At 41.3% G+C, this 11,942-nt stretch overlaps 1 protein-coding gene across 7 annotated transcripts in view; it reads right to left on the minus strand.

The window, feature by feature from the left end:
• birc6 (baculoviral IAP repeat containing 6) overlaps window positions 1–11,942 on the minus strand; it is an 89,015-nt gene that overhangs the window by 47,698 nt on the left and 29,375 nt on the right. For 3 of the 7 annotated variants that reach the window (XM_026285577.1, XM_026285576.1, XM_026285575.1), the window contains exons 37-56: window positions 11,727–11,930; window positions 9,913–10,046; window positions 9,199–9,358; window positions 8,992–9,108; window positions 8,458–8,615; window positions 8,180–8,306; window positions 7,804–7,914; window positions 6,364–6,494; window positions 6,142–6,269; window positions 5,496–6,061; window positions 4,882–5,057; window positions 4,603–4,699; window positions 4,318–4,512; window positions 4,028–4,228; window positions 3,603–3,882; window positions 3,192–3,448; window positions 2,918–3,026; window positions 2,605–2,829; window positions 1,360–2,251; window positions 791–934 (exon numbers count right to left, since the gene is read on the minus strand). In XM_026285577.1, the coding sequence (XP_026141362.1) occupies window positions 791–934; window positions 1,360–2,251; window positions 2,605–2,829; window positions 2,918–3,026; window positions 3,192–3,448; window positions 3,603–3,882; window positions 4,028–4,228; window positions 4,318–4,512; window positions 4,603–4,699; window positions 4,882–5,057; window positions 5,496–6,061; window positions 6,142–6,269; window positions 6,364–6,494; window positions 7,804–7,914; window positions 8,180–8,306; window positions 8,458–8,615; window positions 8,992–9,108; window positions 9,199–9,358; window positions 9,913–10,046; window positions 11,727–11,930 (4,412 nt within the window). The remainder of the gene's footprint in view (window positions 1–790; window positions 935–1,359; window positions 2,252–2,604; window positions 2,830–2,917; window positions 3,027–3,191; window positions 3,449–3,602; window positions 3,883–4,027; window positions 4,229–4,317; window positions 4,513–4,602; window positions 4,700–4,881; window positions 5,058–5,495; window positions 6,062–6,141; window positions 6,270–6,363; window positions 6,495–7,803; window positions 7,915–8,179; window positions 8,307–8,457; window positions 8,616–8,991; window positions 9,109–9,198; window positions 9,359–9,912; window positions 10,047–11,726; window positions 11,931–11,942) is intronic. The other 4 variants (XM_026285579.1, XM_026285578.1, XM_026285581.1 and 1 more) reach the window with 3 other exon arrangements.

The following is an 11,942-nucleotide window of genomic DNA, read 5'->3' on the forward strand; positions in this document are numbered from 1 at the left end:
AGGGAAAAATGACTTTGAGAGGACGCACTGGATCGTACACCGCTCTGGCCTGATCTAATGTGTACACATTAACTTTTAAGAGCTCCTCTGTCGGGACTCTCTGTGAAAGCCAGACGATTAATCTGACCTGAAACGCACACAGTACCGCCGTAATTTACTGGAGGAACGACCTGCTGAATGACTCTCCGGCTAAAAAAAGACATCTTACGTCTTTACGATTTGGCTTCGTTCCGGATTGGCAGTCGGAGGAGAAGCATAACTCTACATGTCATATAAGGGATGAGCTGGTAATGTCCTCCAACATTTAGATTATATTAAAAGGTGAAATGTGTAATTGCAGCACCACTAGTAACACCAGATAGAATTTGCTAAATGTTGTTGTTTTCTGCAAGCCATTTTCCCCAGCTAAACAACTTAGAACAGGAACTTCTAATATGCACCAATGTGTGGACTCCTGCATGATTGACAAGGATTTGAGAATAAATCTGCCCTCTAGTGGTGTCCTAGCACAATCTGCCTTGAAAAGAAAGACCTGCAGCTCAGAGCCAGTGGAGGTTTAAATCCCTCTGAGATGATGTAAAGGTCAGGGTAATTTTCCCTGTAAGTGAAGAAGCTTTTCTGAGCTTTACAGCAACAGTAATAAATCATTTAACAGACTAACCAAGCAAAACAAGTTTTATATAAAATGAAATATCAGCTTAGAACAGCAATGTTTCAGCTTTAGATAGATTTTCAAAGCATATGCTGTAAGATTTTGTGCGTATATGTGTGTGTGTGTGTGATCACCTACCGGACAGGGAGACTGAAGGAAGACAGTAACTTTCTCGTCTTCGAGCATGAGTTGTAGGAAGAGTCGACGTATAAATCCAGAAATGTTCCCTGAGACCGGGACGTTCCCTCTCTGAGGAGCTGACTGGAACAGCTCACACAGAACCTTTACAAACAAAGAAAAATAGATATCACTTGTATCACTGTTATATTTCACCATATCACCCTGCCCTAAAACTTGCTCTATAGTTATGCATTATAGACATAACAATATGATTTTCTGTAAAGCCGCTCTGGAAAGGACACAAAAAGCATTATACAAATAAATTATGGAATTAATAATATAGAAATTATACTATTGTTCAATACATATAATGTGAATATACATTTCTTGATGCTAATCTTGGAATAATTTATTCTGGTATTAATATAAATTAAATGAGGTAAAATAAATATATACATTTATATGTGTGTGTGTGTGTGTGTGTGTAAATATATTTAGTGTGTTTTATATAATGTGTATATAGTTAGATTTACTTCATTATCTATGAAAAACATCAAATGAGACTCAAAAAAGCGCCCCAAACACACCTGTGCCATTAGCCTCTGGTTGTTTGGATGGCAGGAGATGCACTGCAGGAAAAAAGCCACTGCGGCATTCTCAATGGATGTCCTCTGTTGGGTGGTGAGTCCACTGCTGCGGGTCGTTGACACCAGTGAGTAAGACGCCCCTGATGTGTGAGGTGCAGCGCTGGCGTGTGAGGTGCTGGGTGATGCACTGTGCCCAGAAATACTTCTGTTGCTGCCACTGTTTGCACTGGCATTAGCAGCCCCACTGGAACTAGAGTGACACAGGAGAAACAGCAGTGCTGTCCAGAGTGGGTTCACTTCTGGCCCACCCAACCAGTCCTTCATTGTGTGACTGTTTCCTACTTCCGTTAGAAACCGCAATACGGGCGCTGCCAGCTCAGGAGACAGCGGCGGCCTGTTTGCTGAGGATGACGAGGGTTGGTTGTGTGAGTATGAGCGTCTCTCTGCCTGTCCAGAGAACCCAGCAGGCAAGGGAAGGTCTGCGTTGACCAACAGGTTGCAGCAAAGGTCGGCTAAGCTGCGAACAAGCAAGGAAGGCAGACCAGAGTCCAACAGCTGCTGGATGGCACCAGGAGACTGGGATGCAGCTGCCAGGGTCACCAACTGGCTTTCTGAGAGCGAGGTGGGCACAGTTACTGGTGTCCTTGCATGTTTGGAGTCATCTGTGAGGGATGCGGCACTGTTTAAATCATGCTGCTTCTTGCCATCGTCCGTCATGGCCATACGGTTCTGTGCATTTGTCTGGGCAGCAGTGGGAGCCACAATTCCCATCCAGGACATGAGCAGAGAAAAGTAACTAGGGTGGATATGGCACATGGAACAAAGCAGGCTGTCCACAGCCTTCTTTAAAACCATGTTAGAGGACAAAGACATCGACCAGTTGTACAACAACCTATAACAGACAGAGAAAAAGACAAGAAACTCTTGAGTTAATAATTCAGATTGCCTAAAAACAGCCTCATGATTTACTTATGCACCGAATTGTTATTGGGAAAGGCTGCCACTGTTTTATTTGCTCCACGTACACAGCAAAGGTTGTTTTACTTTGTTCTACTCGGTATGCATTAAGCATTCATACCTGAAGAGAGAATGAAATATAGAAGAATACGGGGAATATGTACTTTCAGCCTTTCCCAGTGCAGAGCACCAAAATGCACCTCGGGCATAAACATGCATTCATCCAAAACTTTCCTTGAACATTTTGAATCGAAAGACTGTAAAAGGATAGTGTGCTTGCAGACTCACTCGAAAAGCTCTCTGTTGAGCAGACCGGGCAAGTCGTAGTCCACAGGCAGCTCATAACTGTGCCATAAGACGGAGGCCACGCAGTGCAGATGTGACGGGGACGGCATGAGCAACCCATATTCCCGTGAGGGAGGAGCGCTCGGACCCATATAGCTCGACGGAGAACTCTGCTTCAGGGCAGCAACCCGGGACGAATCACACACCCACTGTAGCAGAGCCTGGATCCTATCACACAATCACAAACATAATCCATGACATCACGAATCACTATAGCTGTAAGACTGAATTTCCCATTATGATGTAAAGAACAGACCTATCTTTTGTACCGGGGTCCTGAGTGGTGCCTAGCTGGTAGAGAATATCTATAGTTGAGTCTGATGACAGGCCATTTAACCTCCCAAAGAGCAGCGGACTATTTAGATCTACAACAAAAAAAAGGAAAGCCCAACAAATTCATCATGTCAGATCATTAAAGGGATGAACAAACTGAAACTCTCCGAATTGACACATAACACAAATCAGTGTGATATTGCTTGACATTCGAATAGCAGTCAGGCATTAATGAGAAACAATCTTTATAGTCTTACTGGCCAAATCAGTGCCGGAAGCAGCACAGTTACGCAGCAAGATGTCAATGAGTTTGAGGCCTATGCGTGTGGACTGAAGGCCGATTTTCACCAGCACCGCCTCAATGTTGGGCGAGTGCATCCCGCAGTATGGGGACATGAGGAGGGCGGCGCAGGTCTGCAGGAGGTTTGCTGTGGGAGCAGCAGCGCTGGCCATCATGGCCTCCAGATCCGAAACATGAGTCAAACAATGGTGCAGCAACCGTAACCACCCAATGCTGAGAAAGAAAGAAAGAAAGAAAGAAAGAAAGAAAGAAAGAAAGAAAGAAAGAAAGAAAGAAAGAAAGGAAAATGTAAATGTCTGTAAAAAGGCCTGAAACAGGAAATAAAACCACTACGATTATTCTAGATGTCACTAATGATTTCCTATACCTGGTTTTAGAGACCTGGTCCTCAGAGGGCAGGAAAGGATTGTTTACAGTGGCAGAGGAAGTGTTTCCAAAAGCAGTCAGCCCCAAGAGCTTAATCTGTGAGAGGCCCAGTGTGCTGGCGTCCCGTGGCCGGTGCAACCTCAAACACACGGCAGATGCCACCTCTGCCTTTACCAGCTGGAATTTAATGTATGTGAGACCACTAGTGATGACTGGGGTTGACAGGGGAAGCATGTTTACACCATCTGCACTGATCTCCACAGACACGGAGGATGGACATGCTGGGAAAGAAAGAGAAAAATAATACTTTAAAAATGATCTTAGGCTCGTCCTTAATAGTATGAAAAGTTTCATATATGGGCCAGATAAAATATACTGCTGTGTCAAGTGGGGATCAATAATATTGCACTGTGTGTGCACACTCACTAGCAAGGGATGCCAGGTGCGGCTGTATGTGAATCTCCTTTAGCAGAACGGCAGCAGGCAGGTGGATTGTGAGATCGCACCAGGCCTCTTCAGGAAGGAATATGTAGGACCAAGCGGCAGAACGGGCCCGTCGATGTGGGGGGGTGGCCTGCAGCAGCACCTCCGCTGGCTGTGCTGTGGGACTGCTAGAGGTGATGGTGCCTGCAAGAGAACAGCATAAACTATTAATATAAATACATTTGAATACTTATATAGACGTTTATTTATGATTCAAAGCATGCTTTCTGTACCAAGAGGGGCGAAGTTGTGCAATCCTTCTGCATTGTCTGGTTCTGAGGTAAGCACTCGTGCTTTCAAGCTGCCATCTGCTGCTTTACCAGGCCCAGAGTCCAGAAACTTCATGATAGTGGACACCATGCTGCGTGCAGTGTTCACAATGGCTCGTGTGCTGGTGACCATGTTGTTACAGATGAGCTGCACGCCACCTAAATCCACACACACACACACAGAGTCAGAACATACAGACCAGCTCAAACTAAGTTGTATATCTTTATCAAGTGTTAGTGTTGGCATACCCATGTCATGGAAGGCTTTCAAAGCCTCGCTGGTGTCAAGCACTCTCAAAATAAACCACAGTAAAGGCTCAGAGAGCTGACAAGTTGATAGAGATCCCTGTAAAATATATTTAAAAAAAAAACACTTAACACTGACAAGGTGCAATGACATTCTTTTTATACTGCATGTCTATTCTCTAGAATGTGAAAATGATTTAATGTGTTCATTTTTATTTATTTTTTTAGGTCCATAACATGCTAGATTATACCACTGACCATTTTGTGTGTGACGAGTCTTACCTGTCGGCCCATATACCCACAGGCCATGTAGGTGAGAATGGGCTGGAGCATGACCTGCACGGATGTGGCTCTTTTACTCAAAGTAGTCAAGATGGTGAAGAGGCCATCACCCACGGAGATGGCATCCAGCCCACCATGAAAGTTCTCATGTTTGGTTAAGTGAAGCCCACTAGCACCTAGAAAGAGAGAGAGAAAAAATGCATTTAATCTTTGGGACACTAATATAATGTATATGAATTATATAATATAATTAGTGCTGGGAAATGATTAATCGCATTCAAACATTTTTGTGTACATAATATATGAGTGTGTATGGTGCATATTTATTATGTATATATGAATACACATGCATGCATGTATAGATTTAAGAAAAATGTGCTCGGTTTATAAATTAAATATATTTATATATAATAATATAAATATGATCAAACTAAATAGTGTTTGTGTGTGTCTTTATAAATATATATATACATACATATACACAAAACACACACACATACATTATATAAACAAAAACTTTTATTTTTTGATTTGATTAATCATTGCCCAGCACTAAATGTAATATAATATAACTTTTTACTAATATTTTATTAATTTAAAATACATTTCCATACCAATTATCATGGCCATGGCGCTGCTGTTGCACTGCCCCAATGCCGACAAGATCTGACTCATAATCTGCTGATTGGCCAAAACCAGGTCTGCCACACCCGCAGCGGGCCCCTGGTGCTGTGCTGTACCCGCCGCCCCACACTCTTTGCTTCCACACACTTTTTCTTCATCTGAAACGCTGTCAGTGGCACCACCGGCTGGAGGCAGCCTCCCACTGAACTCCCGATCACCTGACAGCGGCAGCATCACCAAAGCATTGACTAGCTTTAGAAGGTCAAACATCAGCTGGTCTCGTGTGGTCTCACCACACACAGCCTTAGCATCGCCAGGGCGGATGATATTGGCGAACAGGCCACCGAAACAGGCACGAGCGCCCACAGAACTGTCAGAACCGCTGCGTGAGACCACCTTATCTGAACAAGTGATGTAGTGGTGAACCAGAAAAGTGATTGATTCGATGACAGCCAAGATGGTGGTCACAGAAACCACCTCAAAGTTCTGCTCCAGGGTGAACTCCAAAAGCTTCACCTGTGCATCTAATGGACCCTGACCAGACTGGAATGGACCCCTAGAAGCAGATGAAAAACAAATAAAATCATTTTAAACGAGCACCAGTTTAATTACGTAAATGTTGAATTAATCATCTACCTCTCCGTAGACAGGATGTGCAACAGTTTAAGCAGAAATTCGCTGAACATCTGTGGACATGTCGAGGACAGGTGCACCTGCAACCTGGTTAAAAATTCCTGCAAGGCTTGTGTTGCAGTGGGGCCGACCTGGAAAGAGAGATGGAAAGGAGTATGTGAGGCATTTTTTTAAATATATCATCATGAAACCAGGCATGCGTGTACTCTTCATTAAGCTGAATACCTGTGAGCTGTGCTGGCTGGTGCCGTGAGGGTTTCCTCCAGACAGGAAACGCACAAGAACGTGCACAAGTGTGGGGTCAGACACCATCTGCTGGGCTGTGCTCTCCTGCACACCCATCCCACTGCTGGAGGCTACAGATGCAACAAACACATTATCGGTGGAGTTAATCCGAAAGTGTGTCACCAGACTGTCTGCTTCTATAATAAGGTTGTAGAGGTGCAACACAACACGGATCTGCTGAGCTGGCGGGATTCCCGAAGAGAAAACCCACATGTATAGAAATGCAGGTCTTCCTGTGGGAAAACCCACACATCTCAGGAACAATACCAGGTAGGGCTGCACGATATTGGGAAAATAATGATATTGCAATATTTTATTTTTCTGCAATATATATTGCGATATGAAATCTAAACAAATTTTTTCTTACAAACAAAAATGGGGTGACCACACTTACATTCTAATTTTAAATTATTCAAACATCAGAGTATTATTTAAATTAGAGTAAACTATTTGTTTGTAACTTTAGGATATGGTTTGAATTGTTAACATATTAACTAACATGAACTTACTTTTGTTGCTATATTTATTAATCTTTGTTTATGAAAACACAGCTGTTCATTGTTTAGTAATGTTACTTCACTGTGCATTAACTATTTAACAAATACTGTACAACTTTTGATTTCAACAATGAAGGCTATAGCCTAAATGTTGAAATTAACAATGTTGTAAAAGTGCAGTTTAGTAATAGTAAATGTTTAATAATGTAGTTAAATAGTTTAATAAATAGAACATTATTGTAAAGCGTTAGAGAATTTTTTAATACATCAATTCAAAGAGTTCAGTGTTGGACAGGTCAGTTGTTTAAACCATTCATTAAATTGAATCGGTTCAAAGGAATCATTAGTTCGCGAATCAGACATGTACGGAACGCGTTGTGTAATTATCTCTGCAGTTTAGGATATCGCACAAGATTTGACAAAGAAAACATCATCACTGGATAGTTGTGTTTTTTTTTTTTTTTTTTTTTTCGACACCATCGTGTCCATTGATTTTGATAAATATGCGTGAGGGAGAGAGAGCAAGACAGCGCTCGTGTTGTTTGAAGACGGTGAAGATGAGCATGCGCGCATGGCCAGGGCTCTCTCGCTCTCCCTCTGCTCATTCTTTTATGCGCCCTGTTAAATTGACAGGACTTAAAAACACATGCAAATTATAAACTTTCACTCTATTATGGTTAAACTGCGAAATGAATCCACGAATCACATTCGTCAAGGGCCGGGGAGCAGCTGGCCCGTACGGTTAATGAATAATGGATCAACTACGACAGCCTACATCGCACATCCTGCGATGTGACTATCGTGGATTCGTACATCGCGATATAGATGCTTAAACGACACATCGTGCAGCCCTAATACCAGGCTTGGCCATTTAGATACTCACCACTACCAGGCATATTGGTCATGAGGGTGAGACTGTGCAGGACAAGACACCATGTTCTCAGAGAAGTGTTGGGGTACCAGGCCAGCACTGACAGGAAACTGGTGATGGAGGCTGAGAGAGACAAGAATTGTAGTTAATTATAGGCATAGATCATTTGGGTGTAGGTAACCGTAGCTAGTGAGACTAACACTTTTTAAAGTTTGAAAAAATGATTCCAGCAGGTTACTAGTTGGATCCTTATTTGTAGTAACACACAACACCAACTGTTCAATTTAAGATCCTGTAGAAACTCTGCCATCAACAATCCAAGCTCCTCAAAAAATACGCTAATAATTTCCACAGATCAAAGTGTTCTATCATTTGGTGGATGTCACACCTTGGTTAAGGGGGATTGTGGGCACTCTGCTGGAGTTAAAGAGAAAGATGTCTGAGCCGCTCTCCTCTGAACCTCCAGAGCAGGAACTCAAACTCAGCGTCAACCACAGCTGCAGCAAAGACTCCAACTAGACAGACAAAGAGTTAAAGATGCTGTCATTGTGTAACTTCTAATAACCTTTTGTAAAAAAAAAAGAAATTAATAAATTAAATATGCCAAGGTTAGATTTTAGGGGAAACTCAGTTAATAGAAGTGACAAAACCAGACGTTGCCCGTACCTGAACATGATGCACTTGCAATAAAGAGAAAAGTTTGTTGAAGCAAGTGCTCAACATGGGAATGGAAGAGGGTTGTACCATCAGACAGCTGCTGGGGGGAGAGCTGTGGAACCCCCCACGCAAAAGAGAGTCATCTGTCCCATTTGCAGACTGGGCCACTGACACAGAAGAGGAACAAATGATAATGAAGAGAAAGGACGATACTAGTCAAATCATTTCATGAAAAAAAAACAAAACTTAAAAACAGGGTTCCCACACCTTTACACCAGTAACATTTTATCTGCAATCACCAGAAAATGAATTTGATGAATTGTAAACCTCATAAATGATCAATTTCTACAAAAAAGGAATGTTTTAGAACTGAGTCTGACATTGAAAAATGTATGCTCATTATACACTATTCAATATTTGATTAATAAATGGACAACTTTTACAATGTTGGAAATAATACATAAATAACAAACAAATGAATATAATTTCCTTCTGATTTTCTTTTACCGTAGGAACCCTGTACACATGATTTTGTGTTTGTACCAGATGGAGATGTGGATGTTAGCGCCTGCAATATTGCATCTGCCTCCAGTGTTGCCATCATCTTCAGCATGAGTTCGGCCTGCTGTTCTAATCCCACCTCCAGTCGAGCGTCCAGTGCTGGGAGAAAAATTCAAGGATTTCAGCACTCAGATTTTATTATACTTTTATTAGATACTTTTTATTTTATTGATTTCTTTTACTTCTCACCCTGAGACACAGACACGGAGAGGTTCTGAGATCCAGGCTTCTCTGTGGTGGCAGCCGCAGGGGGTTTGGACACGGGTATGCCCACACCCCCAGTGTAGGGGTTATAACTGTAAGAGCCGTAGTCAGCACCCCAGTAATCGTACCAGGTACTGCTGATCGGCTGCGAGGGAGAACATAAAGAACAAAAAAAACGAAAACAATCTCAGATACTTGTCTCTGAGAAAAACTGAAAAATACTTTACTTGAAACGGGGTTAAAATATTGGCTTTGTGTAAACCATACAATCAAACTTTTACTACTAATCTTTGATTACACAACACATGCAGTATAGGGGTGAAACAGTTCACTTGCCAGGGTTCTTAATACAGGTTTAAATAAATGTTGTGTGTGAATTATAATGTGTTTGCTTTCAATAGTAATTACGGTTATTTTCTGTCACTAAATCACTGTACTTTCAGACACTTCACAATGTAAATGTCTGTAAGCGGTGTGCTGTATTTTCCAGCAATTGTGATCATAAAGTTTATTTGAAAAGAAAATGAGTAATTGGATGGATTTGAGAAAGTCAAGAGCATACAGGTCAAAACAGCCCATACTCTAGCAATGTACTAAAATAAAACAGTTACCACAGAACCATGAGAAGTTTTAACCATTACACCCCAAATGCTGAAAGAGAAAAAAAAAAGGAAAAGATAATGAGAACAAAGTCCATACCTTAAAAACCTTGGCGGCGAGTGGATCTTTTTCCAAATCAATATCTAAAGGATCAATATCAACATCCATCAAGTCTTGTAGCAAGTCAAAGTCAATGTCTTTATCTTTTTCCAAAGATGACAGTTGAGGAGCACCTTTGGGCAACGAAAAGATGTTTAATATTGCAAGAGCAGTGTACCAAGAGAAGCAACTACACAGACAGCCTGTCTTTAGGACGTCCGGCCATCAAAACTCCTCTCAGAAAGACAGGGTGCCAGAACAGTGGATCGTTGACAGGGATATAGGGATGCACCGGTTGATCAGCAATAAATCGGAACCTGACGGTTTTTGCTTAAAAAACGTGATCGGCAATTGGCTGGTTTTTGGTCTTTTTCGGACGATTTTTCCAGAAGTGCGCCCGCGTGCACAGACTACATTATAATAATTCTCTATGTCATCTGTGTGGAAGTATTTTGAAATCTGTGCGCAGGACTAGGGCAGTTATTCAGTAGAGCTACATGGCTGAGGCACAGGCGAACAGCCGTTGTTGTACTGGCGCACAAAATATGAGTCCATTTCCTGCGCACACTGAAGCTGCGCGAGCGTACTGTACCTGTCCAAGCCCCGTCCAAGCGGAGACAGTGAAGGGGTGTTCAGCACAACTTCTCGCTTGTTGGATGAGAAATTAAACGGACTAAACTGAATTTTTTTTTGTAAAGAAGAACTTGCATACACATTTGAAAAGCTAGATGTAAACGTCAGTTCTGTATAGGATGATTATTTTTATTTTACCTTAAAATTACATAGACTTAATTTGATTTAAAAATCACCTGCTGCAGCACAATGAAAAAAAAAGGGTTTTATTCATCCAATTAAAACCTTTTAGGGTAATGATTCACATCTATTTTTTAACTTGAGACAATAGTTATTTATTTTTCATTGGCTCAAGAAACAAATATGTGAATCATTTTTTAATTGGATGAATGAAACACTTTGCATCTTTGTTTTATTAAACCAACATTTTTTGATTTTAACATTTTGGAATAATGTATTTATATAGCATACTTTTATTTAGTCTAACTGGTGAACACCTTTTTTTTTTTTTTAAACCAAATTTAAAAACTAAAATACTGAATGCTGATTAAGAAACATCTTATTGAATGTGTGTTATTTGTGGTGTTTAGACTGTAGAATTATGCAGTTATTGCCTTTAATTTCACATGGTTACAGTTAATCTTTTCATTTAAGGCCAATTCTACGTGGTTTCAACCCAATTACAAAATACAAAAAAAAAAAAAATGCTAATGTCTGTACCATCTATGTTTGTATTGAATGTAGGCTACTTACTGTGCAGTTACTGCTGTTAATTTCAGATGGTTATGGTTATTGTTTTCAATAGCCAAAAGCCAGTTTGGCCTATTAAATGCCAAATAAACATCTTGTTTATGCACACTTTCCTTCTTTCTTGTTTGTTGCTTAAAAAAATAAAATAATAAATTTATCGGTATCGGCTAGTTTGCTTGTAAAAAATCGGTATCGGAATCGGCCTTGAAAAATCACGATCGTGCATCCCTACCCATTTTGAATGAGTTGTGACAAATTTAAACCAATGATAAAATCACCAGCAGCTACAGGTTTTGCTTGTATTTAGAGTCAAAATCATCTGCACTGTTCCAACCTTCTGTCCACTGCATTATACCTCTATTACAAACACAATGCAAATATACATGCAGCTCATTCTAAGAGAGGAAAAAAAACAAATAAACATCAGAAACAAAAGAAAGGTGGGGGTCCGTGTGAGGTGACGTGCTATTCGGACGGGGTTACCAACGCACTTTGGAACACAGAGGATGATGTCCCAGGTGTACCTGCGATGATATCGGGTCCCAGAGGCTCATCGATGGTATCCACCAGTGGGATGGGGGTCGGCTGGGGGAGCGAGTCATCGGAATCCAATACTACAGAGGAAGAGGCGGCACCGGCCTCATCTGCCCCCGCCCCCTCCATCCCATCCATACACACTGGAGACAACAGTTCTCCTGCAAACAGAT

Source organism: Carassius auratus, chromosome 17 (genome assembly GCF_003368295.1).
Source record: "Carassius auratus strain Wakin chromosome 17, ASM336829v1, whole genome shotgun sequence".
NCBI lineage: Eukaryota > Metazoa > Chordata > Actinopteri > Cypriniformes > Cyprinidae > Carassius > Carassius auratus.